General features: G+C 51.9%; 2 protein-coding genes across 13 annotated transcripts in view; one reads left to right on the top strand and one right to left on the bottom strand.

The window, feature by feature from the left end:
* Positions 1 to 355: 355 nt before the first annotated feature.
* On the bottom strand, positions 356 to 23,055 carry ZSWIM9 (zinc finger SWIM-type containing 9). 4 transcript variants are annotated; one of them, XM_069549313.1, is made up of 4 exons: positions 22,849 to 23,055; positions 21,451 to 21,726; positions 14,395 to 14,707; positions 356 to 3,335 (listed from the first exon to the last, which is right to left on the bottom strand). In XM_069549313.1, exons 2-4 carry the CDS (start codon positions 21,714 to 21,716, stop codon positions 1,122 to 1,124), a joined length of 2,793 nt encoding a protein of 930 aa, XP_069405414.1. In that variant the 5' UTR covers positions 21,717 to 21,726; positions 22,849 to 23,055; the 3' UTR covers positions 356 to 1,121. The 4 variants fall into 4 exon arrangements, with proteins under 4 accessions (XP_069405414.1, XP_069405416.1, XP_069405413.1 ...); XM_069549315.1 differs by having other exon boundaries at positions 356 to 3,305; XM_069549312.1 differs by having other exon boundaries at positions 22,853 to 23,043.
* Positions 21,469 to 26,630, top strand: part of LIG1 (DNA ligase 1) — a 28,079-nt gene continuing 22,917 nt past the window's right edge. For 2 of the 9 annotated variants that reach the window (XM_069549304.1, XM_069549303.1), the window contains exons 1-2: positions 22,881 to 23,286; positions 26,121 to 26,188. In XM_069549304.1, coding sequence (XP_069405405.1) covers positions 22,882 to 23,286; positions 26,121 to 26,188 — 473 coding nt within the window. In that variant the 5' untranslated portion in view covers position 22,881. Of the gene's footprint in view, positions 21,836 to 22,353; positions 22,488 to 22,880; positions 23,368 to 24,278; positions 25,099 to 26,120; positions 26,189 to 26,630 lie in introns of those variants that run through there. The other 7 variants (XM_069549305.1, XM_069549311.1, XM_069549308.1 and 4 more) reach the window with 7 other exon arrangements.

The following is a 26,630-nucleotide window of genomic DNA, read 5'->3' as shown; positions in this document are numbered from 1 at the left end:
GGCCTAACTATCTCATTCTGGGGCTTCTCCTTAGGACTGAGAGAACTTTTAGAAGTCTCCTGCCCTAAGCAGACCCACTGGCCTGGATCAGGCCACACGCCCCATCTTAAACCAATCATTGGCAAGGACTAGTCATTGGACGAAAGCATCCACAGATGTTGGCAAGCTGTCCAGGCAAGGGAGGATGGGGCCTGAGCTGCCATGGAGATGGATTCATTTTGGGCCCCCACATTTCATCAAGCCCCTGTAGGGCCTGTTGATAGAAAAAAAAATGGAGGAACGCTGGACCTTTTCCACTGTCCTCTGGGTCTGGGCCTCCCACCCACCCCCAACAAGCCAAGAACTCAGCACAAAAACCAAAATAGTACTGTTTTATTCCAATCTTGAAGTGCCAGAGTCCAGACGGTTCCCCTCCCCCGCTGGAGAGCCCCCAGCCCATCCCATCAGACCCCCAGGGCCCCCCTGTTATTCTGTCTCTTCCAGGAATGACCAACCAGTAGGCGAAGGCGATCCAAGACTCCTGGCCTCAGAGAAATCCCCAGATCAACGCCCTCCCATTTCTTTTCTCCCCTTCCTTTCTTTTGCGGGTTCCTTTCCCCCTTCCCTCTGCTTCATCCTCACATCCTCCTCCCCTCCCCCACCCTCTCCCTCTCCAACCCTCCTGCTTGTCTCCATTTCTTCGTTGTTTCTGCCTCTTCCCTTGTCCTCTCTCCTCCATGTCTCCTTTGTCCTGCCTCCCCTCCCCTCTCCTTCATCCCCCTTTGCTTTTCTCCCTCCTCCTGCCAGGCTCTCCCCACATCCTGGTGTCCTCCCCTCCCCCAGCTCTATCCCCTTCCTTCTCCTGTCTCGTCCTGACCCTGTCTACACTCTCTCACCCCAACTTTCCTCTCCGAGGGAGAATCCCATGGCCACCACCATCCGCCACGGGACCTCAGAGATCACACTGTCGGCTCCCCCTCGGATCCAGAGAGGCCAGCTGCCAAGATGGGGCCCCTGGGCACCCCAGGAGGTGGCCGGGGACGGAATGGGGTGGCCCTCTCGGCCTCAGCCCTGTTATCTTTGGGATCGCAGCGTGCCCTCCCGCCCCCACCGTGGAGGGTCACGGGCAGGGGCCGGCAGGCTCAGGGCTCGGGGGCCCTCCCCCAGCAATCCCTGAGCAGGTCCATGTGGAATAAGGCTGCCCCGGTGAGGAGGCGCGCGGCGAACACATGGCGGCAGGGCAGGCGGCGCGCCGCGTGGATGGAGCAGGAGCAGCGCGTCAGCGCTCCGTCCAGGAAGAAGTCCGAGGTGCCGTCCTGCAGGGCGAAGCCAGTCCCGGTCCAGTGGAAGCCGCGGGTCCCGTGCTGCCGGGCGAAGGCCAGCTCTTCGGCCACCAGCTCCGCCAGTTCTGGCCCGCAGGCTGCTCGGAACTTGGCCAGCGGCTCCCAGTCCACCTCCTCGTCCCCTGAGGGGCAGCACGGCCTCTTTGGTTCCCTTGGGCCTTCTCCTCCACTTCCTTCCTGCGAGCTCCCCCCGGGGGCCGGGTACCTCCTCCTTCTCGCTGCCCGCTCTGGGTCACCCTCCGACACGGTCCCTCCTGGGGCGCTGCACCGGACTCCATCCCCCAGCCCTAGACAGCCCCCTCCTGGGTCCCCACACTCCCTGCCCTGCCCACCTCTGCTCTTGGGGCTGCCAGCCTGGGCACCCCCTCCGTCTCCATTCTCCAGGCCTGCCCCCCTTGGGTCCCCCAGCTGGATCAGAACTACATCCTCCAGGCCCCTTCTTCTTTTGACACCCAACCTCGCTCCTCCTTCTCTAGTCTCTGGCCCCCTCTGCCTCCCATCTCCCCACTGGGGCCCCCTGGAGTCTCCATTCTCGGGGACCAGTTCCAGGGCCTTCTCCACAGGGACCCCCTTCCAGTTTCTGACCTCCAGCCCCGTCTCCTTCTCGGCTTCCAAATGCAGCCCCTTCCAGTCCCTGGTTTTCAGGCCACTTACCTGCTCATCGTGCAACTTGGGCCCCCTCCAGGAGCTCCCATCATGACTCCTGGCCCTCTCGCAGTCAATCTGGGTCCCCCTCCTGTCTGCTGTCTCCAGTACCCTAACCCTTCGATCCTCCAGCTGCGCCAGCCTCCAGGTACACCCTTCCAGTCCTCTCAACCGCTGGTCCTCCACCTGTGCCCCCCTCCAGATATAACCTTCCAGCCCCCAATCTTTCTCACCCTCCAATGGGCCCCCCCTCCAGTCTCGGATCTCGGGAGCTCTCAAGCGCTCCTTCTCCAACTGGGACCCTCTCCAGACACTCCCCTCTAGCCCTCTCACCTGGTTTTCCAACTGGACCCCTCTCCAGTCTCGAATTTGCAACCCTCTCCCCTTCTCACTTTCCACCTGAGCCCTTCCCCGGTCTCTGGTCTCCAGCCCTCGGGCCCACTCCTTCTCCACCTGGGCTTCTCTCCAAAAACTCCCCTCCTTCCGCACCCCTCCCCAGTCTCCGGTTTCTAGGCCCTTCAACCTCTGGTTCTCCACCTGGGCTCCCCTCCCTGGCTCCCCATCCAGCCAAGGGCCCGCGTCGTCGGAAACGTCAGGCGCCGCCTCCCCAGCAGCGTCGGCCCACTGCATGGCCACCAGATCGCGCAGGCACTGCGCTACGCTGCGCGAGGGGCTCAGGCGGCGCAGTAAACGCCGGCGGTGGCCGCGCACCAAGGCGCACGCGTCCAGGTTGCGGGCCGCTTCGAAGGCGCGGAAGCGCACCCACATGTCCCGGCGTGGCGCCCAGTTGCGCTCAAAGTAATCGACGAAGGCGGCTGGGCCGTGGGCCCGCAGCTCGGCCAGGGCCTCGGCGTAGGCGGCGGGGGACGACGCGCCCGCCAGGCGACACAGGCGGGGCCACAGGCCCGGGTCCTCGCGGCCAGCGCCGCCCAGCTCCTGCGCCTTGCTGAAGAGCGTCTCCAGGCCCTGCGCCCTGCAGATCTGGACGCGCGCGCCGGGCAGGAGCTGGCGCACGGCGGGCAGCTGCGCCGCCACCTCGGGCCCGGCAGTCAGGCAGCGCACGCGGCCCTTGACATCGGGCGCGCTCTGCAGCAACGAGGCCAGCGCGAAGCGCAGCAGGCTCGGCGTGCCCGGGCGCGCGACGCAGCAGGCGGCCTGACGCGCGCGGCCCGCGCCGTCCACGCACAGCACCGCCAGCAGATCCAGAGCGCCCTGCAGGCCCGGCAGCCGGTCCACCAGAAGCATGCGTGGAAAGCGCCGCAGCAGCGCCCGGGTGCGTGACGTCAGGAAGAACACGGTCTCCACCACTGCCTGGTCCTCCACGAACACCAGCTTCACCTGCGGGCGGGGGCGGAGAGGCAGGGAGAGCTGTCAAGAGGGGCAGGGGTCGTCGCCCTGCCCACGATTCCCTCCTCGGCGGGAACTGGGACTCCATTCATTCATTCATTGCTGCTGTTTTTGTTCAGTGGCCAAGTCGTGTCCCATTCTTTGCGACCCCATGGACTGTAGCACTCCAGGCTTCCCTGTCCTTCACTATTTCCCAGAATTTGCTCTAATTCATGTTCATTGAGTCTGTGATGCTATCCAACCATTCATTCATTAATGCCTGCGTTTATCCCTTTGACCAGCAGGAGGCAGTGCAGGGGAATGGTTTAAAACCCAACTCCAGATTGTCTGGGGGCTTCCCAGGTGGAGCCGTGGTAAAGAATCCGCCTGCCAGTGCAGGAAATGCAAGAGATGGGGGTTCGATCCCTGGATGGGGAAGAGCCCCTGGAGTAGGAAATGGCAAACCACTCCAGTATTCTTGCCTGGAAAATTCCATGGTCAGAGGAGCCTGGCGGGCTACAGTCCATGGGGTCACACAGAGCGGGACACGGTTGAGACACTGGGCTCGCAGGCCAGATTGCCTGGATTTGCAATGCTGGCATTGTTATCTAAGAGCTGTGTGGGTTTTGCTAGACAGCGTCTCTGAATGTCAGTTCCCCCTACTAGAAACTGGGTATTCATTCTTTCCTACACTCAAAGGCAGTCTAGGGTAGTGGTTCTCAAAGTGTAAGTCTTGGACCAGCAGCATCAGCATCACCTATTGGTTCCTTGACAGAAATGCATATTCCCAGGCCCTCTGCAGCCCTGCTGAGTCAGAAGTTCAGGGGGAGGGGCCCAGCAACCTGTCTTGACAAGCTCTCCCAGGGTTTCCAAGGCTTCCCTGGTGGCTCAGTGGTATAAGAATCTGCCTGTAATGCAGGACACATGGGTTTGATCCCTGGGTTGGGAAGATCCCCTGGAGGAGGGCATGGCAACCCACTCCAGTATTCTTGCCTGGAGAATCGCATGGACAGAGGAGCCTGGTGGGCTATATAGTCCATGGGGTCACAAAGAGTCGGACACGACTGAAGCGACTGAGCAGGCATGCACGCATCTGGGGTTCCCATGCACGCTCAAGTCTGTGAGCCACTGGTCTAGAACTCAAGGGCATAAACCGTGGAGCCAATTTGCCTGGCTCTGAGTCCCCACACCACCACTTTCTAACCTTGTGACTTGGGCTCTCTGTGCCTCAGCTTCCTCCTTAACCTCCTAGTTTCCCAATTCCCCCTTCTGGGAAATGAGTCATTCCTTCATGCATGGATTGTCAGGTTTAGCATAGCGTCTGGAGCCAGACGGCCTGAGCTGAGACCCTGGAGCCCCCACTTCCTGGCTGTGTGTAGCTTCTGGCCACTTCCCTGACCACTATCATTTGCAAAATGATGATGATGGCGAGAGTGTGATTGGGCAGATGAAATGAATGGAAGTCTTTAGAACATCGCAGGGCACAAACGGCTTTCCCTGGTGGCTCAGTGGTAAAGAATCCACCTGCCCATGCCAAAGATCCAGGTTCAGTCTCTGAGTCAGGAAGATCCACTGGAGAAGGAAATGGCAACTCACTCCAGTATTCTTTCCTGGGAAATCGCATGCACAGAGGAGGCCGGCCAGTAGTCCATGGGGTCGCAAAGACTCGGACATGACTTAGTGACTGACCATGTACGCACGCAGCACTGACAAATAATATCACTGTTATTCAACAATACTCACTCAATAACCAGTAAGTGCTCTTGAAGTGTTTCTTATTATCATAACTATCGTCCATGCTTAAAGACCAGGTGCTCACAAAGGTCTTCTCTGAACACCCCATCTAAGCCAATATCCACCTCTCTCCAGCCGCTTCTGGCCATGGCACTTACCCCCTGAAGCGTGTTACATTTCTATTTGCTGTTTCGCTTATTGCCTGTTTGCCCTCCCAAGGATGTCAGCATCACAAGGATACTGTTTCATTTCACTTTTGGAGCCCTTGGTGCTTTGAGCCACGGCTCAATACACCCCTAGTGAGTGAGCGAATGAATGCGTGAGTGTGTAGCGATTGCCACTGTCTCTGGAGTGGGAGTTCAGAGAATGCTGGTTCTGAATCCCAGTTTCGAATCCACCATCCACTTTATAGCTCAGTCCCCAGCACTCAAGACTGACTCTTAGCGCCTCTGTTTCTTCACCCCACCAGATGCAATTCATCCCCTAGGGACTTCCCTGAGCGCCCAGTGGCTAAGACTCCTCGCTGTCGATGCAGGGGGCACGGGTTCGATCCCTGGTCAGGGAGCTAGACCCCATGTGCTGCAGCTAAGAGTTCACATGCTGCAGCTAAGATCTGGTGCAAGCAAATAGATGTATTTTTAAAAATTCGACCCATCCCCAAATTCCAGCAGCAACCTTCAAAGTAAGTCCAGGATCTGACCCCATCTCCCCAACCTATGGCCACTGGTCAGAACCAGCACCATCTCCCACCTGGATTATTGTAGCCACTTCCACTGGGCTCCCTGTCTCTCCCAGTCCCCCACAGAGCTGCCAGGGAGCATTTTCAAGATCAGATCACCCCCTCCTCTGCTTGAAAACCTTTCCCAGAAATTCCGATCACACTTCAAGTCAGATCCAGAGTTCACCCCACAGCTATCTGGCTGGATGATCGGGCCCTTGGACCTCATCTCCTGTCCCTCTCGTCTGCCTTGGCCTCAGCCACTCTGGCCTCATTATTTTTGCATGAAAGTCACTTAATGGGGTAGGGAGATTAGTGGCAATGAGCTTAAGTCCCTTCTACCAGGCAGGCAGCTAGGCTGTTTCAGCCAGGCCCTGCAGAGCTGACCCATAGCCGAAGAATCAGGGTTGGAATATAATCTAAGCATAGATCTCTCCACAAACTATTCTGCCATAATCTGACCTCATCCCTCAAAATGGGTTAAAAAGCAATGTAAAGTTCTCCATTTTCAAAGTAAAAGAAAAAAACAAAAACACCAAAATAATAACAACAAAAAATTCTATTAAAAAAAAAAAGTCTGCTGCTGCTGCTGCTAAGTCACTTCAGTCATGTCCGACCCTGTGTGACCCCATAGACGGCAGCCCACCAGGCTCCCCGTTCCCTGGGATTCTCCAGGCAAGGATACTAAAGTGGGCTGCCATGCCCTTCTCCAGGGGATCTTCCCAATCCAGGGATCCAACCCACATCTCTTATCTCTCCTACATTGGCAGGCAGGTCCTTTACCACTAGCACCACCTGGGAAGCCCTTAAGAATATTGGGAGGACACAGATGTTCAGCCCACTGAAAGCCTCAAACTGAAAACAACTCAAACATCCACTAACAAGAGAATGCCTAAACACACTGTGCTATGTCCAAGTTGCTTCAGTCGTGGCCGACTCTGTGCGACCCCGTAGACGGCAGTCCACCAGGCTCCCCCATCCCTGGGATTCTCCAGGCAAGAACACTGGAGTGGGTTGCCATTTCCTTCTCCAATGCATGAAAGTGAAAAGTGAAAGGGAAGTCGCTTAGCCGTGTCCGACTCAGCGACCCCATGGACTGCAGGCCACCAGGCTCCTCCGTCCTAGCAGAGTCCAAAAAGAACACAGAAATTGCCTTCCCCACCCTAAAATTATACATTCAGCATCTTAAGGAGTAGAGGCCTTCGATACATTTTATGGAAAAGCCTAGTCGGCTTACCACTGAATCAGTTACAGCACCACAATCACGTTTTTCAACCATCATTAATTTTTATACCTACGATTACCTTATGATTTAATTTATCTCAGCAGATGTTTCCATCTAGGACAGCTCTGTTCAATACAGCAGCAATTTACATTTAAATGAAGACTTAAAAAGATGTAAAAATTAACTTGCTCAGTCACACCGGTCATATTTCACTGCTCAACAGCCACGCAAGGTTAATGTCTACTCTGTGGGTTGGGGCCGATGGGACATTTCCATCAACACAGAAAGTCTTATTCGATGGAGCTGGTGAAGAAACCAATGTAAAGATAGAAGTTGTCGGATGCTAACTAGACTTACTGAGGTGATCATTTCACTATATATACAAGTATCAAAACCATTATGGGGACTTCCCTGGTGGTCCAGGGGTTAAGAACCCACCTTGCAATGCAGGGGATGTGGGTTCGATCCCTGATTGGGGAACTAAGATTCCACATGTTGTGGAGCAACTAAGCCCAGTGCTGCAACTTCTGAGCCCGACACGCTCTGGAGTCTGGGCACCACAACTAGAGAGTCATTGTTCCCAACGGAAGATCTTGCATTTGCCACAGCTAAGATCAGACACAGCCAAGTAAATAAATAAAAATAAGTAAATATTTAAAAAAAACCCTCTTATGTTGTATACCTGAAACTAACAGAATGTTATATGTCAATTACATCTCAAAAAAAGAAAAAAGAAGGATAAATGACAAGGTTCTACTGTATAGCACGGGCTTCCTGGGTGGCTCGGACGGTAAAGAGTCCTCTTCAATGCAGGAGACCTGGGTTAGAGCCCTGGGTTGGGAAGATCCCCTGGAGGAGGGCATGGCAACCCACTCCAGTATTCTTGTCTGGAGAATCCCCATGGACAGAGGAGCCTGGTGGGCTACAGTCCAGGGGATCGCAAAGAGTCAGACACGACTGAGTGACTAAGCACAGCACTGTATCTCACAGGAAACTATATTCAAAATCCTGTGACTAACCATAGTGGAAATAATGGAAAAAAGAACGGATATGTAGGTACAACTGAATCACTTTGCTCTACAGCAGAAAGTAACACAGCACTGCAAATCAACTATACTCCTGTTACAAAATAGAAACGAAAAGAAAATATTAATAGATACAATGGGTTAAAACACCCCAGAACAACCTTGCATGTTTCCATCGTATTAAGTAAGTTCTTATATTTTTCTCCTTGTAAAAAGAATAAGAGAAAAACAAATACAGCAAAGGGCTTCCCAGGTGGTACTACAGGTAAAGAACCCTCTTGCCAATGCTGGAGATGTGAGAGATGTTGGCTCGATACCTGGGTTGAGAGGATCCTCTGGAGGGGGGTACGGCAACCCACTCCAGTATTCTTGCCTGGAGAATCCCATGGATAGGGAAGCCTGGCAGGCTACCAGTCCACGGGGTGGCAAAGAGTCGGACATGACTGACGAGAAGCGACTTAACACACACGTGCAAAGTGCTGGGAAGAACTATCTCCACGGTTCTGTGGCATTAACTCTTTCAACCCCCACAAGAATCCTGAACAACAGGGCCTGTTATTACCATCCCATTTTTCACATGGGGAAACTGAGGCACAGAGCGGTTCAGTTGCTTGTCTGGGGTCACACAGGTAGTAAGCAGCAGAGCTGGGATTTGAACTCAGGCACTCTGGGCCCAGGGTCCATGCTTCTGACCACTAGACCCTTCACAAAAGTGATCGGGCCTGCCTCCCAGGCTTCCAGAGTGAGGTGCACAGTGGATGGTAGGGCACAAGCAGGAATGAGGCAGCCGGGGGAGGAGCAGCTTGGAGGATGCGAATGAGCGTGGGTACCATCTCAGACCCACAGATCGGCGGCCCTGGGATGCACCATCCATAGACCAGATTCCACATCAGGATGTGATGTGAATATTGGAAACCATACCACTTAACACCCCCCACCCACACATCTTCCTATATTCAGGCACACAGCCTCCTTTTTCACATGTACGGAACAACAGAATTACATGCGGACAGTGTCCAGACTGTCCCCACCCCCCAAAAAAATGAAGGAACAAAAATAATAGCTAAATAGCCAAATCATATAGAGCTTCCAACTTTCTGGGCACTGTTCCTTACACACACACACACACACACACACACACACACACACACCCCTACAAAAACAACAACCCTAAACCCTATGAAAGTGTCAGTCGCTCACTCACGTTTGACTCTTTCCAACCCCATGGACTGTAGCCTGCCAGGCTCCTCGATCCATGGGATTCTCCAGGCAAGAATACTGGAGTGGGGAGCCATTTCCTTCTCCAGGGGAATCTTCCTGATCCAGGGATCAAACCCAGGTCTCCCACATTGCAGGCAATTCTTTATGGTCTGAGCCACCAGACCCTAAACCAAGCCCCCAAACCCTATGAAGTAGTATCTTTGATTATCTTCATTCTACAGATGAACAAACCAAGGTCCAAAGAGGTGATGTATAACTCGTGTTCACAACTTACGGGATGTTCCCCAGCCAGAAAATGGTACCGCTAGAATGCATATCACATTTTTAGTGTACGTCCACGTAAAAGCAAATTTCTAGCTGTTACTGTATCACCTCCGAAATGACTAGCCTGATGTAAAACACAGGACACAGAGAAGATTCACTTTGGGAGCCAACAGGAGGCAGGAAGGCTGAGACTGAGCCGTGAGAGACCAGGGTAACCACAGACCAGGGGGTGCATGAGCCCCAGATTCAGACAGGGCTCTGGGATACCCTCGGTGAAACGGCTCTATAAGCCCATGCTTGTCTTTTTTACCCGCCAGCCAGCCAAGTGGTTGGAGTTTTCTCAGGGGGATTTGAGCGGCCCCAGAGGAAGAACAAAAGATGCTAACGTCTGGCAGGTCCCAGCATACAAAGCAAGATGCAGAGGAGTGGCTGTGATGTGCTGCCTTGCTGGGGGAGGGGTGAGGGGAAAGAAGATTAAAAATAAACACATGCAAATGTTATCTGTGCAGAGAGCTGTGCCGTTCTGTACAGAAGCCACTAGCCACATGGGGCTACTGAAATTTCCGTTCGTGTAATTCAGTGAAGAATTCAAGGGACTTCCCTGGCAGCCCAGTGGTTAAGACTGCACACCTCCACTCCAGCAGGGCATGGGTTTATTCCTTGGTGGGGGAACGAAAGTCCTGCAAGTCACAACTTAAAAATCCGGCACAGCACAGCCAAATAAAATAAAATAATTCAGTTCCTCAGTTAGACTGGCCATATTTCCATATTTCAAGCACTCAATAACCACATGAGCTAGCCTACTGAACAGCAAGACACAAATCATTTCTAGCATCACAGAAAGTTCTGCTGGACAGCGCTGGGCTATAAAACAGAAAGATACAAATGATGGATAAGCCACTGAATACTCTAGCAGCCTCTGAGGAGGAGCCCCGAGGGACAGGATATGTCAAGCAGACTTGTCACTACATACTCTTCATGCCTTTTGAATCTAGGACCACGTGACCATCTTACATATTCAAAACACCAGTATTTAAAAAAATTTTTTAAAAGGAAGAGCCCTTTCACTAGTCTGTGTCTTGGTTTTCTGGAACTTCTTCATTTCTTTCAAAAGTATTAAGGCAAGTCGATATATAATCCTGCAATCCCACTCCTGGGCATACATCCAAAGAAAACTCTTAATTTGAAGAGATACATGCACCCTTAAGTTCACAGCAGCACTATTCACAAGAGCCAAGACATGGAAGCAACCTAAATGTCCATGGACAGAAGATGAATTGGCAAAGAAGATGTGTGTATGTGTGTGTGTGTGTGTGTATGTATGTAATGGGTTTCCCAGGTGGCACCAGTGGTAAAGAACCTGCCTGCCAATGCAGGAGACATAATACACCCAGGTTCAATCCCTGGGTTGGGAAGATCCCCTGGAGGAGAGCACAGCAACCCACTCCAGTGTTCTTGCCTGGAGAATTCCATGGACAGAGGAGCCTGATGGGCTACAGTCCATAGAGTGGGAAAGAGTCAGACATGACAAAGTGACTTGGCGTATACACACACACACACACACACACACACACACAACATAGGAACACTACTCAGCCATGAAAAAGAAGGAAGTAACGCCATTTGTGGCATCATAGATGGACCTAGAGATTATCATCCTAAATGAAGTAAGCCAGACAGAGAAAGACAAATATCATATGATAATGCTTATATGCGGAATCTGAAAAAAGTATACAAACGAACTTATTCACAAAACAGACATAAACTCAAAGACTTAGAAACAAGAAGATTTATGGTTACCAAAGGGCAAAGGCAGGGGGAGGGATAAACTAAGAGTTTGGGATGAACATATGCACTCTGTGCTGGGCTGTGCGTAGTCGCTCAGTCGTGTTTGACTCTGCGACACCATGGACTGTAGCCCACCAGGCTCCTCTGTCCATGGGGACTCTCCAGGTGAGAATACTGGAGTGGGCTGCCATGCTGTCCTCCAGGAACATATGCACATTACTATATATAACAGACAAGCACCAAAGTTGAGTATAGCACGGGGAACTAAACTCTACATTTTGTAATAACCTATAAGGAAAAGGAATAGATGTATATATATGCATAACAGAATCACTTTGCTGTATACTTGAAACACAACACTGTAAATCAACTATACTTCCATCGAAAAAATTAAGGTAGGGCAAGTCACAGACCCAGGACCAACCTCAGTTTAGGCTGGATTTCATGACAGCCTCCAAACTGGGAGCTAGAAGGATGATCCACTGACTTTGGAGTCTTTGCAATATGAACATGCTGCTTCTTGCAGGGGTGACCCTACACATAGTGTTTCCAGGGAAGAGCTGGAACTGACAAGGAGGGGCAGGAACCTCATTTTCAAACTGAGGAATATACAGAGTGGTAAAGAACATGTCCTTGGATCCAGACTGTGTGGGTCTGAAGTCCAGCTCTGTTGCTAAGTAGCTGTGTGACTTCCAGCCAGTTTCTTGCCCTCTCTGTGCTTCAGTTTCCTTATTTGCAAAATGAAAATGAGAATGGTGGACTCCTTCCTTGTAGTGTGCTGGTGAGATTTTAAACAAATTACAATTTATAAAGCACTTAGGGTAGTGCCTGGAACATAGTAAGTGCCTGATAAACGTTAGTGAAATTATCAATATTATGTGTGGATAGAGGGCTGGGTGTGAAAAAGGGCTTGTTACTGGGCACGAGGTGGAGATGGGAAGAATGCTTGGACTTGATTCTAGAGTGGGTTTGTTACTGGTAAGGGTTAATTTTGACTCCTTGCTGTTTCTGTGGCTTTAACCCTCGTTTTTTTTTTGTTTTTTTTTTTTGCTGTTTTTGTTGTTATAATCATACATGATGGCCTGCCTCAGAGAACCCTGCCCCCTCTGTCTGACCCTTAAGCTAAAGTGCCTTTGTTTAGCTCACAGGGAGATAATCTGACCCAACCCAGCTATGAATGATTGTAAAGAAAAACTAACACATTCCCCTGCCTGAGACTTGCTATTCTAGGAGGTATTTTCAAGAATTAAATGGTCTTTTTAACTTGTTTTCTTATCTCCCTCCATCTCCTATCCATAAAAGAACCTGGCATCCAGGCCCTGAGAATGTTACTGAGTCCAAGCTCACTCTGCTCGCTGCACAATAGGCCAATGAATCCGAGAGACGAGGTGAGGTGTTGAGGCAAGGAAGAGACTTCAATCGGGGAGCCGGCAGACCAAGAAGATGGCAGGCTAGCACCTCAAAATAAGCATCTTATTGGGATCTGAACGCCAGGCTGTTTTATAGATCAGAAACAAAGAGGCAATGAGGAACTCAAGCCAAAAGGCAGAACAGAGAGGGAGATGCAATGGGGAAGTAAAGTGAAAGCGTCTTCAGTCTTGCAAAACATCTCCAAGGGAATGTCCAGCCTTCAGAAGGGGTGTGTTACTCTCTTCTGTTCACAGGTGGGCAAGGACAAACTATCTCTCCAGGAGTTAAACAAAGGCACTTTAGTTTACAGTCAAGCAGAGGGGCAGGGTCCTCCAGGCAAGCCGCTGAGTATGATTATAGTAATAAATCAAGTCAAAGAAACAGTTTCCAACATGGAGTCAGAATTGGCTTCCTCCCAGCAACAAGGAGGTTATTTTGAGACATTAGTCAGCCATCTTCTGGGTCAGCTGGCTTTCTGCATGAAGTCATATTCCTTCCTTCAACAGCTCGGCCCTTGGGTTTATTGGCCTCTTGTGCAGCGAGCAGAGTGAGCGTGGAGTTGGTAACAGGTTCACACCTCATCTTTATCCTGAGTTGGGACCTCTTCCATGCATGAAACCACAGCCAGGAGAAAGGAGAAACCAATTTTTTCTCCTCCTTCCTTCTCTTCCTCCCTCCCTTCCTTCCTTCTTTCCCTTCAAGCCCTCCCTGGCTCAGAAGTCAGGTCAAACCAGCAGACAGATTCCTCACAGGGGAGCAGTATTCTCACCGTTCTCCCAGCACCTGGGTCTCCCCCTAGCCTCAGAGCCTCTGCAATGACTGTTCCCTCTGCCTGGAATCACTTCCTTTCAAAGACAAAATGATTGGGGCGGGGGGGGGAGGCATCCCCTCTCTTCAGTCTGTCTCCTCAGCTTCACCATCATGCCCTCATAAAGGCCTTCCCTAACCACTCACATTAAAATAGCACGCTCGCAATGGTCCCTGTCCACACTCTTGCCCTATCCTCCTTTAGGATTCTTTCCCTACCCCTCCAACCCCTATTCATCCCATTATGTCATGGCGTACCCTCCCTACTAAGATGTGATCTGGTTGACCGGGGTGTTTTTACTTTGTGAACACGCATCAAATTCTATACTTATCATTTGCACATTTTCTATTTGTGTAGTTCAGTTAAAAAACTTTTTTAAAATAGCACCGTCCATCACTCTGGATACTTTTCTATCTAGCCCCAACTCTGTTGACCTGATATCACATTTGGACACGCCTGTCTGTGGTTTCTCCCGCAACCACTGCACGGTAGTAGTAGCCAGTCGCCACACGTGGCTATTTAAATTTCAATTCATGAAAACGAAGTAATATTTAAAAATTGGGTTCCTCAGTCCGACTGGCTACATGACAAGCACCCAGCAACCACATGTGGCTGTGGGGCTACCATAGTGGGCGGCGTGGGATCACAAGGCATTCCCATCCGGGCAGAAAGTTCTACTGCAGGGCGTGGTCCTAGAGGATGAGTTCTCTGAGGGACTGTGCGTCTTGCTGGCAGCTGCCTCTCACCCCCATCGCATGCCTCCATAAGTGCGGAATGAATGCGGAAAGGAATGAATGAAAGGCGAGAATGAAGGAATGGGAGGATGGATGGACGAATGAATGAAAGACCCGCGAGACTTGCGCACGGCTCTCCCGCGTCCCCCCCGCCTGCCTCTCGCGAGACGCTACCTTGGCCTCGGGGTCGGTGCGGAAGAGCCCTTCGAGCACGTGCAGGGCGTCCAGGACGCCGTGGTCTCGGCCCTTGCAGTAGGAGAGCAGGCGGCGCACGTCGGCTGGGGCCACGAACTGCTTGGAGATCTTGTTGGTGGTGCGCACAGGTAGGCAGGCGTTGGCCAGCAGGTGGCCCGGGCGGAAGTAGTAGGCGAACTCGAGCGGGCAGGCCGGGTGCGAGTGGGTCAGCTGGCACTCCGTCACCACGAGGCGGTCCCGCAGCGGACTCAGCTTGACAATGATGAAAGCTGGGCAGCCAGGCTGGGGGGGCCTGCGGAAGGAAGGATCACGGCCGCCAGTCACATCACCCCACTGCCCGCCCTCTTCTGCCTTCCCTCTCTGTCCTTTATCCTTAGGTTTTAACATTAAGAATTGTTGCAAGGTGGGGGAGGGATCCATTCATTATGAGTTCCGGATTAAAACATACACACTACTAACATAAAATAAACACACTATATATAAACTAGAGAACCAACAAGGCCCTACTGTATAGTGCAGGGACCTATACTCAATACCCTGTCATAACCCACAATGGAAAAGAATCTAAAGAACATGTGTCTTAACCGAATTGCTTTGCTGCACACCTGGAACTGACGCAACATTGTATCAACTCTCTTTCAATAAAATTGTGTTAAAAAGAATTGTTTGGGGCATAGAGAAGAGTAGAGGGCCTTAAGAATATGCTGGCTGTGTGACCTTGGGCAGGTTGCTTCAGGTCTTTGGGCCTCAGTTTCCTCTTAAGAGGGAGGTAACAATCATACATTTCTCATAGGGTTGTTAGGATTAAAAGAGTTGCTACCTGGAAAGTACTGGAAAATAGTGTCTGGAACATGGGGGAGGGCTGTATGTTTGCTAGAATTATATATCCACCACCCCCAGCTCTACTAAAAGTGAAGGCATGGTTTATCACACTTACCTTAATCAATCTGAAGAAATAAAGCGTCTCATATACTCCTGTGTCTGCTTCTGACTTAGCAATAACAACATTGCAAGCTGAGGCCTTCTGTGAACTCTGTCCCAACTAAATCCCCTCCCTCATTCTGTCCCCAGAGGTAGCCACTCCCCAAAGGGGGTACTGAGCATTCCCACATGTGTTTTTATGTATTCATAAGCAATGGAAATGATGTTACAAGGTTTCAAAACTTTGTATACATGAAAAGGTGCTCAAACTGATTAGGTATCAAAGGAACACAAAACCTTACTGTGAGATATCTGTATTATATATAGATGTAGACACAGATACGGTAGAATATTACTCAGCCATAAAAATAGAATAATGCCATTTGCAGCCATATGAGTGTACTTAGAGACTACCATACTAAGTGACGTTAAGTCAAAGACAAATATACGACACTGCTTATACATGGAATGGAAAAAAAATGACATAAATAAACTTACTCACAAAACAGACTCAAAGACATATAAAACAAACTTATGGTTACCAAAGGGGGAAGGGGGTGGGATAAATTAGAAGTTTGGGATTAAAATATACACACTTCTATATATAAAATGGTCTTCCCTGTTGCTCAGTGGTAAAGAATCTGCCTGCAATGCAGGACACATGGGTTTGATCCCTGGCTCGGGAAGATCCCCTGGAGAAGGAAATGGCAACCCATTCCAGTATTCTTGCCTGGGAAATCCCGTGGACAAAGGAGCCTGGTGGGCTATGGTCCATAGGGTCGCAGAGAGTCAGACACGACTGAAGCAACTTTGCACGTACACATGCACACAAGGATATCACATCTTAGTTGAAGGAGCTGTGCAGATGTTATTGTACAGGGCAAACAGACTTTGCAAATATGATTAAATTCGGATTTGAGGTGAGGAGATGATACTAGGTTATCCAGATAGGCCCAGTGGAATCACAAGGGTCCTTAAATAAGGGGAAAAAGGAAAGAGAAGCATCAAAGTCAGAGAAAGACTGAAAGATGCTATGCTGTTGGCTTTGAAAATGGAGGAAGAGGCTGCAAACCAAGGAATGGGGGTGGGCTCTAGAAGCTGGAAAAGGCAACGAAACAGATTCTCCCCTGCAGCCTCCCGAAGAAGCACAACCCTGCAGACAACTTGCTTTAGCCCACTGAGACCCGTGATGGACTTCTGACCTTCAGCAGTGTAAGATCACACACCTGTATGATGTGTGTGGTAAGTCATGATGTTTGTGGTGATTTGTTACAGCAGCAACTAGAAACTAACACAAGCATCACACTCTGTATAACCTTTTGTAGCTTGCTTTTTCACTCCTTAGCTCTCCAAGACTTTGTTTCATTGTTTGCTGCCTAATATTCCACTCCACAACTATGCCAGCTGTTAGGTTGTCTCCAGTTCTCCCTTCTTACAGACAACACGTGAGCTAACACTCCCTTATACATCTCTATGTGCGTGAGCAAAAGCCTGTCTCAGACAGTAGTTTTCAAACTCCAGGGCATGGCCCATCACCTGGCATCAACTTAGGGAATGACATCCAGCACGGTGAAAAAGAGAATAAGGGAAAAGAAAATCAGAGTACAAAAAAGAGAAAAAAATCAGAGTATATATTTCTCTGATAATGTTTAAATGGACATCTGTTGTCCGAAAGGGGGACCATGTTTCTCCATGGGGAGGTGAGATTGGCACTTTTGGTAGATTTCACGTTTATAGAACAGGGGTCAGCAAACTTACAGGTCCTGTTGCTATACCATAGACACAGCCGTGGATGATATGTAACTGAATGGGTGTGTCTGTGTGTCAATAAAACTTTATTTACAAGGATGAGCTGCAGGTTGCATTTGGCCCCAGGGCTCCTAGTCTGCCAACCCTTCTAACATAGACCATCTGGGGTCTGGTAGAGTTAAGAAGGCTCCCGGGTGGTAAATGCCAGTAGCACACCCTGGCCCCTAAAAGTTCCCACATTTTTTCTAAACAGTCCTTGAGGAGGGTGATCCTTCTCAGGATCCAACCGAGAAACCTCCAGTCTAAATACTTGGAATTCTCTGTTAAATCAAAGACAATTCTTTTTTTCCCTCTATGCACAAAGTAAAACCCAAGAGTTTAACAGATTTTAACAATCCACAAAAAGCATTTGAGACTTTTTGCTTAAAGTAACAGAAAGAATGCAAATTTAGAAAAATCTTCAGTGTACAAATTATTCTAAATTAAAAAAAAAAAGTGAAGCCGCTCTGAGGGGCTTCCCTGGTGGGTCAGATGGTGAAGAATCTGCTTGCAATGTGGGAGACCTGAGTTTGATCCCTGGATTGCGAAAATCCTCTGGAGGAGGGCATGGCAACCCATTCCAGTATTCTTGCCTGGAGAATCCCCATGGACAGAGGAGTCTAGTGGGCTACAGTCCATGGGGTGGCAAAGAGTCAGACAGGACTGAGTGACTAAGCATAGCACAGTGGAGCCGCCAGGATGGTATCAGATGAAGCTCAAAAGAATTTCCAACATGCAGCCATTTCTGATCTAACCAAATGACAAGTTCATGGGGTTCTACCCAGTACATTTGTCTAGAAAAAATTCGTGGGCTTTCTCTCTGGTCTGACCTCTTTGGGCCTGGGTGTTTCAGCCCCTAGAACAAGCCCCAACTCCAGGGGAAGCCATGCGTCCAGAAGAATGGACGTACCAGAGAATGGCATGTGCCCTCTATGGGGTCCCAGTATGTCACACAATGGTCCATGGCAGCCTCAATGCCCCTTCTCCCCATCTAACTGGGGGAATATTACCACGAGCCCCTCTCACTGTCGACTCCACATGGGCAGGAATTTTAGTCTGTTTTGTCTACTGCTGGATCCTCAACACCTAGAACAGCTCCAGCCCCTGGGAGGTGCTCAGTAAATACAGGAGTGAATGACTATACGCCACTGTCTGAACCCCAGGTACACCACTTATTACTCATCCCACCAAAATCACCCACCGCCAAGTCCTGCCTATCATGCCTTCTAAACTCTCCAAACCATTCATTCCCCACCCCCACCCCCATTTCCATTGCAACCAACCTACCATAAGTTCTTTCCCTCTTCATGTAACATCCTTCTCCCTTCTTTTCATCTAGATAACTCCTACTCGTCCTTCACAAGGCAGAGCCAGCACCACCTCCTCCAGGAAGCCCTCTCTGACCATTCCTGGGCAGATTCCATCACAATATTGGTGTGATGATTTGATTGATGCACATCTGCAATGAATGCTCCCCACTGAAATCACAGCACCTAAAACACACACACCCTGCATATACTAGATGCTCAATACAACCCTCTTGATGAAATGAACAAATGCATGGTACCTAGGACCAAAATATCCTTAGGGTGTTAGCACACTGAACTCTCACATTAATGATCCATGATTGAAATAAAGATGAGAGGAAAAAGAGGGAGATAGGATGGTAATTAAAAGCCTGGGTTTTGTGGTCAAATTGTGTGGGTCTAAATTCTGGTTTTCCCTCTTAGCAGCTGTGTTATTTTGGGAAAGTCTTTTAACCTCTCTGTGCCTCAGTTCTCATCTGGAAATAGGAACTAATAATAATACTGACCTTGCAGGGTCGTTGAGAGGATTCAGTGAGATGATTAAAATATATGGTGAGAAAGGGGGCTGACATCGAATAAATAGTTAATTAGAAAGTAGCTGCTGTTTTCAAACATCTGTTTTTCTTCTAAAAGTACCCTTCCTAGGACTTCCTGGTGGTCCAGTGATTGGAACTTTGCACTTTTGCTGTCCAGGGTGCAGGTTCCACCCCTGGTTGGGGAACTAAGATCCTGCAAGTCTTGCCGTCAAAAAAACTACTGCTGCTGTGTTCTTCACTCCACTCACACGATTCTTCTGGATCTTTCAGGTTCTCAAGATCTTTGTGTTTTCAAAGGCTGGTGTGTGTTGGGAAAGGTTGGGAGTTCTGTTCTAAAGAGGGGAGTGCTGTGAGAGCTGGGAAAAGTGGGGGAGACACACCAATGGCGATTTGGGGGTCACTGTGCAACCTCCAGGAAAGGATGGGCTAGAGAGATGGCCCTTCTGTATGTTCCCTGGACCCTCAGCCCCAGCCGCCTTTCTGGCCTCTGGTTTCCCACTTCTAGTCCATCCCCTGTCAGGCCCCAGAGGGTCTTCCTACCCCAGAGCTGACCCTACTCACAGCCCTGGGGAGCACCAGGATGAATGAAGTCCCAGCTCTTGGACTCAGCCCTGCAGGTCTAGGCCTGACACCATTCCAGCCATGTCTCCTGGCCTTTCTCATGAACTCATTCCCCAGACTCAGTCCTTGTTCCCTGGACTGTGACACTGGAGAGGCCCTGCCTGAGCAGCTGGAGGGAATACAGGGGCTCAGAAGTGATGGGCCCCCACGTCCTCAGCCACCAGTTCATCAACCACCTCCAGTCCCAGGCTCCGCATCCCGGACCATCCCACTGTCCACCCAGTCATCAGGCCCAGCCCAAGGCACGGTCCTCAGCCCCTTGCTGGCCTGTTACTCCCTCCCATCCCTCCTGCCCCCTGGGTCCCTCTGAAATGTGTAGAGGGACAGTGCCTGCATGTAGTATGTGCCGTGTGTTTGTTAAGTCACATACATACATAACACAAACATACAGAGAAAATACCACCTACTGGTCACCTCTTCCAGGAAGCCTCTGTCTTCCTCCTCTGTCCATGGGATTCTCCAGGCAAGAATATTGGAGTGGGTTGCCCTGCTCTCCTCCAGGGGATCTTCCCGACCCAGGGATTGAACCAGCGTCTCCTGTATCTCTTGCACTGCAGGTGGATTCTTTACCACTGAGCCAGCTGGGAAGCCCATTAATATATTACTTCTCCCATTTTCCCAGGGAGGTAACTGAGGCCCAGAAAGGGGATGTCACGAGCTCAGCGTCATGGGCTGATGAGCAGTGGAGCCATGGTGGGCCCCAGGCTGCCAGCTTCCTGCTCTGTGCACGTGACTCCTGTAACAGTTTTTATGTATTGAGCTGCCCCGTGTTCCAGGCACTGGAAAGCCGCCTTCCTGCTCACAACAGCCCTTTCCATAGATGAGAAAACTGAGGCTTGGAGATGTGAAGTTCGTCGCCCAAAGAGACCCACCCAGGAAGCGGTGGAGCCGGTCTCAAGCAGCCTACAGGCAGAGCCTGTGTTCTTAAGCGAACCCCTCTGTCCCTGGCTCCCCACCCAAGGGTCTCCAACTCATACATGGACAGGGGCCAGACAGACAAAGGAAGTGGCAAAGGAGGAGGTGGCAGAGAGTGGTGGGGTCTGGGGCAAACCTGAGTGCTAAAGCCCCATCTGATTGGGGTGGCTGCCTGCCACACAGGAACAGGGTCTCAGCCTCCTCCTGAGTTGCAAGGGAAGCTGGAAGCCCAACATTGTATGGGGAATGTGCAGGGTTTAAAATTAGGTAAGTTAAAATACCCCTGGCCCCTTGGTTGTGTCTCCTAGCCCTCTTGGATTCCTCAAGCCCTCTGAAGCACTACAGTTAGAGGGAACTATTGTCTGTGAGCTTGTTCATATCATGTCACTCTTCTGTCCCTTTTGAAAGCAGAAGGGCTGGGAATTTGTCTGTCTTGCTGACCCCCCTCCCCTCACCTCCCCCCAAGTGAAATATCCCTAGCTCCTGGCAGGGGACCTGGCCCTGTATTTACTGAATGCATGGATTTTTTTGTTATTGCTGTTGCTGTTTTTGTCCTGTGGCTTTCTCTGCAGCTAGCCTCTTCGTAGGTGTCCTAAATCTGGGCTCTCACCTGTTTTTCTGGCTGGCTGGTGTTTTTGGTGCCATGTCTCTATGTTTTTGGAATTTTCTTTTTTAATGTCTCTTGGGTGTGTGTGTCTGTCTCGCTCTGTGCCTCTCCACGGGTCTCTTATAAAATCTCTAAGTGGAGGCCACACTTTGCAAGTGGCTTTCCATCCCTCCAGCAAACTGCCTCTGTCTCAGGAAACTTCCCTCCTTGACCCTTTTAGTCTCTCTTCAAGGTTTAGCGGTTTCAGTTGCCATCTCTCCCCTCCCGGTCTCGCTGCTTCCCCCTCCCCCGGGACGCACACCCCCCCCTCCCCCCGTCAGCCCCAGCCCGGCTCACGCACCCCACGGCGGGCCGGCTGGGCGCGCGCACGTCCTTGCACACCAGCCGCACGTAGCTGTACTTGAGTACGTCGATGAGCGTGTAGAGCGGGGGCGCGCTGGCCCAGCGGCAGCGCGCCAGGTGCATGGAGCTCTTGACGAAGAAGAGTGCCAGCCGCTGCTGGCACCACGCGTCGAAGAAGCGACTGAACTCGGCCCACGAGAAGAAGGCCCTCTCCCGCAGCTCCTGCTCCTCCTGCCCCGCCGCTGTGCCAGGTGGAGGCTCCATCCTGGGGCGCCTGGGTGGGAGGGGTGGGGAGGACACCTGGATATCAGATCCATCCTCTCCGAGGTCTCCCGCTTGCTCCAGTCTCCGCCTGCCTCCTCAGAGCTGACGCCTCTCTCCAGGTGGGGCCGGGGGCGGGGGCGGGGGCGGGAAGCGGGGTGTACCCGTTAATCTCCAGCTCATCTTTGGCCTCCTCCTACGCCCAGCTATATTCCTGGGACAGTTGGAACCTGCCAGGCTGATCTTTTAACTCCAGTCTGGTCTCCTCCTCCATAGACATACGTGATCCCTAGTACAGTTGCGGTCCCTCTCTTAAAATATGACTCTTAAAACTCAGTCGTGGACCCCTTCCCGAATGTGTTCCCAACTTCCAGGTAGGATTTCCTCCCTTTCCGGATGTACCTTCTGCACTTGGCGGTAACCTCTAGAGCCTCCCTCCGGTCATCTAGAACGCCCTCTTTCATGTGCCCGTAAGCGGGCTGTAACGCACATCCAGCTGCGACCCGCCCCCGCCCCCGACCCCGCGGCCCATCTAAAGATGCTCGATCTCCGGATGTGCTCCGCACCTCCAGGCATGGATCACTCATCCCCAGTCTTATTCTTCATGCACCTGTGGCTTTCTCCTCCCCACATGTCTCAGATACTAGGCGACTGTTGCCCCTCTCCCAGATGGGGCCCCCAGGGGTTGCCACATGCAGCTGTGCCCCTACTTCCAAGAGATGCTCTCGTATCCAGACGTCCTCCCCACATCGAGTATGGCCCCTTCACGTACAGGTGTGTGCCCCATTCACTTATGGCCAATTCTCTAAAGTGTCACCAATATTCATCTGCGGTCGCCAGATGCAGCGCGCGGCCCAGCTGTGGCCCCCTCCTACCACGTCCAGCTATTATCCTCCCCCAGATTCGCGTCCTCGCCCTAGACGTGGCCCGTCGTCGTTAGACGGGCTGCATCGCCCCAGATGCTCCCCCACGTCCAGCTGCGCCTCCCCCACTCTTGGAGCCACTCCCAGCCGGCTCCAGGCTCCACAACCCCTCCCAGCCCTGCCAGCCGCGGCACCTCCCATCCCGGCTGTCCCACCCAGCTGTGCCTCTCCCCTCCCCCAGATGTGCACCCTTCCCGCCCCTCCCCACTCACCTACCCGCCCCGGAGCGGCGTCCACCTCCCACAATGCCCCGCGCCGTGGCCCGGCCCGGCCCTTGCTCCCGGGATGCCCCGCGCGGCCTCCCGCCTCTCTTCCCGCGGTGCCTCGCGCGGCGACTCCCACCGAATCTCCGTTTTCCCGCTGGTCACTCCTCAATCCAGAGCAACAGTGGCTCGGGGCTGTTTCCCAGCGTGCTCTGCGGGAGGGCTCGCCCCACTTCATCCCCTTTCCAGGGAGTCTCACGACCGGGAGACTACAACTCCCAGCGTCCTCCTCGCGACGGCGGCTCGGACGTCGCCCGCCCCCGCCCCTCGACTCGGCCCCGCCCCCGCCCGCCGAAGTCTGCGCGCGAAGTCGGTGGCGCGAATTTGGGACTGCGGGGTTGCTCCGGGCGAGACGTTCAGCACAGCGGCGCGCGGGTCTGGCGCGAGGCAAGTGGCACCCGTCTTGCGGGGCTTCAGGGCTGTTGAACGGCGCGCGTGTCGGCAACTCGGGGCTCCAGCTTTCGCCGAGTAGGTCGGCTGCAAAAGAGAGGACACGGGGGCAGGCTGGTGTGGCCGGGAGCGCGCTGCGGAGGGGAGCGCACGGGCTGCGGGCCGCCGGAGGGGGCGGAACGGCGTCCGTCAGAGGTTCAGGATGAGGTAGAAGGTAGACGAAGACCGAAGACTGCACAGGACAGGATCTGACGAGAGGCCTGGAGAGACGGGACTACCTGAAAGGGGCGTGGTTATATAGGGATGAGGGGGCGGGGAAAGGCTCTAGGTGGGCGGGGTCACCCGGAAGTTGGAAGGGCTGGGGAGGCAGGCCCTCCTGGAAGGGGGTGGTCTAGGGGAAAGTTTAATAGTGGGCGGGGCCGGGGTAAGGTTGAAGGAGAAGGGTCAGCTTTAAAGGGAGAGCCCAGGGAGATGGAGGTGGGGCGGGGGGCGGGGCAAGTCAGTGGTAAGATCTAGGCCTAAAGCAAAGGCTTTTTGAAAGGTCGAGAACCTTCTGAATGGAGAGAGGTCTGGCCTTGTGTATGCCTGATGAGGGGGCGGAGTCAAGGGAAGAGACGTGAAGGTGTCGGGTCCAGGGGAGGGGAGCTGAAAGGTCTGGGCTTATTGTGGGCTCAGGTGGCGCTAGTGGTAAAGAACCTGCCTGCCAATGAAGGGACTTGAAAGACACAGCTTCGATCCATGGGTCTGGAAGATCGATCCTCTGTTGGAGGGCATAGCAACCCACTCCAGTATTCTTGCCAGGAAAATCCCTACAGTCCATAGGGTCGCAAAAACTCTGAAACGACTTAGCACACACAGCACTGCGCTTATTGCCCAAGATGGTGGAGGGAGGGCTAGAAGAGCTTGGGGAGGGAAGAGAGAAGGATCTTGAGCTGGTCTGAGATGTTGGTTAGATATCCAGGTAGAGATATCAGCATAGAAAACTAGCTATATGAGTCCTTGAATTTTTTTTAAAAATATTTATTTACGGACACCAAGATGAGGGTGTGGTGTGAAGAAGGAATTTCAATGGAGCAAGGAGTCAGATGTTTCTAATCCTGCTGATGGGCCAAGATGAGGAACAGGAAGTGACTTCTGAAATTAGCAACCCAGAGTTCCTCTGTCACCTTGATGAGAAGGGCCAGCTGAGGGATGTGGAGAAACTTGAAGGTTCAAGTAGGGATGGGAGGAGAGAGACTGGAGATGATGCCTTGGGACAGTTCTTTCTATGACGTCTCTGAAAAGGGGAGGAGAGATTGAATGATAGCTGCTGGAACCTGTAGGCTCAAGAGAAGGGATTTTGTTTGATTTTTAAGATGGGACAAATCACAGCCGATTTGTAGATCAATAGGCCTGGTCTAGTAGAGAGAGAAAAGCTGATCTAGAGGAGAGAAAGGAGGGGCTTACTGGAGCACGGGGTTTGAGGAGGTCAGAGGGCATGAGATCTGGTGCGCAGGTCAAGGGTCTGATCTCAGATGAGAGTACAGCTGGGTGGTCGAAGTGCCTACAGCTGGGATTCGGAGCGGTGCGCAGGTGCAGCAAGAGGTAGATAAGGCGGTGGGAAATTGCCTTTCTCGCATTTGCTTGCGTTTTCTCGGCGGCGGCGGCGGCGGCGGGTGGAGTCGGTGTTGGCGACTAAAAAAGCCGCTTTGAAGTACAGCCTGAGAGAGCTGGAGAATTGAACGCTCTGGGGAAATGGAGAGGCTTGGACCGCAACCCGAAGGACTCCTGGCGGCCAGTCCCGCTCTACTCTGCGGTTGCAGGAACAGGGTTGGTGGAAAGTTGGCTTCAATCAACAGCTTTGGGGTTTTGCCCAGTGAGACGGAGGACAGGAGGCAGGGCCCAGAGAGCGGTGAAAGGTGTACTGGAGTCTGCCAGAGTTAAGGAAGGAAGGGAGGACGTGATGGGGAAGGACAGTGAAAAGAGGGAGCATTGACTGGTTTGGAGACTTAGGGAAGGACTGGGGAACATTTGAAGCTGGAATAGAAATAATATAGGAATGGAAAAAGAGTTTTATTTGAGCCAAATGGAGGATTCTAGCCCAGGAGAAAGCCTTTCAGTTCTGAGCAACTGCCCCAGTGAAGCCTGGTTTTCAGCAGATTTATATCTTGTTAGAACAAAGAGTGGGCCTCCCTGGTGGCTCCGTGTTAAAGAATCTGCCCGCAGTGCAGGAGGCGCTGGTTGATCCCTGAGCTAGGAAGATCCCCTGGGGAAGGAAATGGCAACCCACTCCAGTATTCTTGCCTGGGAAACCCATGGACAGAGGAGCCTGGCGGGCTGCAGTCCATGGGGTTGCAAAAGAGTCAGACGCATCTTAGTGACTAAACAACAGAGCGAAGAACTTATATCAGATGCGACCAGGGACACATTCTTTCAAGGTTTCCAAAAGAAGAAAAAGATTAGCATGTACACACAGAGTCATTATGGCCTGGGCACCTGGGAAAGGAAACTTGTCTTTGAAGAGCTGCTGGTCTGGGCTCATAGGAAGGAAGGCTTTTAACCCTGTCTTCAGAGTAGACTTTTTCATTTCTGGTAAAGGCATTCTCTTCTTTCGTTGGTTAAAGCAGCTGCCTATTATGTTTGACAGCCCATATGTCAGGCCTGTCAGCGTGAAGTTCAGGCCCAGTGATGTAGATTTCAGGGTGATTTCCCCAAACCTCAATTCGTGAAAGTTTCTCCTTTCCTATCAGAGGTGTATGTGTTCCGATCTCCACACAATCAGTGTGTTTTGTGTGTTGATCTCTGCACAAAAATGAGCATCCTAATCAAGTATTTTTGGATGTTCTTTTCAGAAACTGGTGGCCAGAGAGGAGGAGGAGGGGGGAGAGAATTCTGATACCATCATGCAGCGAAGCATCAGGTAAGGGCCCCCGCCCCACCCACCAGCAGCTCGCGCTTTCCTAATTCTCTGCTCCTCTCGCTACCTCTGCCCTTATCTTAGAAGAACTCGGGTTAGTCTTTACGTAGAATCTCCAGGAATTGAGCAGTATGGAGAGTGGGGAGGGGCACTGGAAAACCAGGTGTGTAGTAACTGAGAATGTTAGTGGCTGCAAGGTTCAGAGACCCTAGCTCCGTGGTTCCCAGTCTGGGGCAGTTTCCAGCTCCCCCCAACCCGCTCCAGCAGGGAATGTCAGACATTCTTGGTTGTCACCACTTGGAGGGAGAGGCGGCTTCCCTTAGCATCTGGTGGGTAAAGGTGGGGCAGGCTGTTAACATCCTACAGTGCCCCAGATAGCCCCCCACAACAAGGTATGATCCAGCCTAAAGGGCCAGTAATACCTGGGTAGAAGGGAGGGCCTATT

The sequence above is a fragment of the Ovis canadensis genome, chromosome 14 (assembly GCF_042477335.2).
Source record: "Ovis canadensis isolate MfBH-ARS-UI-01 breed Bighorn chromosome 14, ARS-UI_OviCan_v2, whole genome shotgun sequence".
In the NCBI taxonomy this organism is placed as follows: domain Eukaryota; kingdom Metazoa; phylum Chordata; class Mammalia; order Artiodactyla; family Bovidae; genus Ovis; species Ovis canadensis.
This window is presented reverse-complemented; position numbering and strand designations above follow the sequence as displayed.

Bases quoted from the DNA above. Each gene is read 5' to 3' on its own strand.
- ZSWIM9 (XM_069549313.1), bottom strand. From the start codon at position 21,716: ATGGAGCCTCCACCTGGCACAGCGGCGGGGCAGGAGGAGCAGGAGCTG. The intron at 14,708-21,450 runs GTGCGTGAGCCG...TTCCTTCCGCAG, and splicing joins CCCAGCCGGCCCGCCGTGGG to GCCCCCCCAGCCTGGCTGCC. The intron at 3,336-14,394 runs GTAGCGTCTCGC...CCCTCTTGACAG, and splicing joins GCACCGACCCCGAGGCCAAG to CTCTCCCTGCCTCTCCGCCC.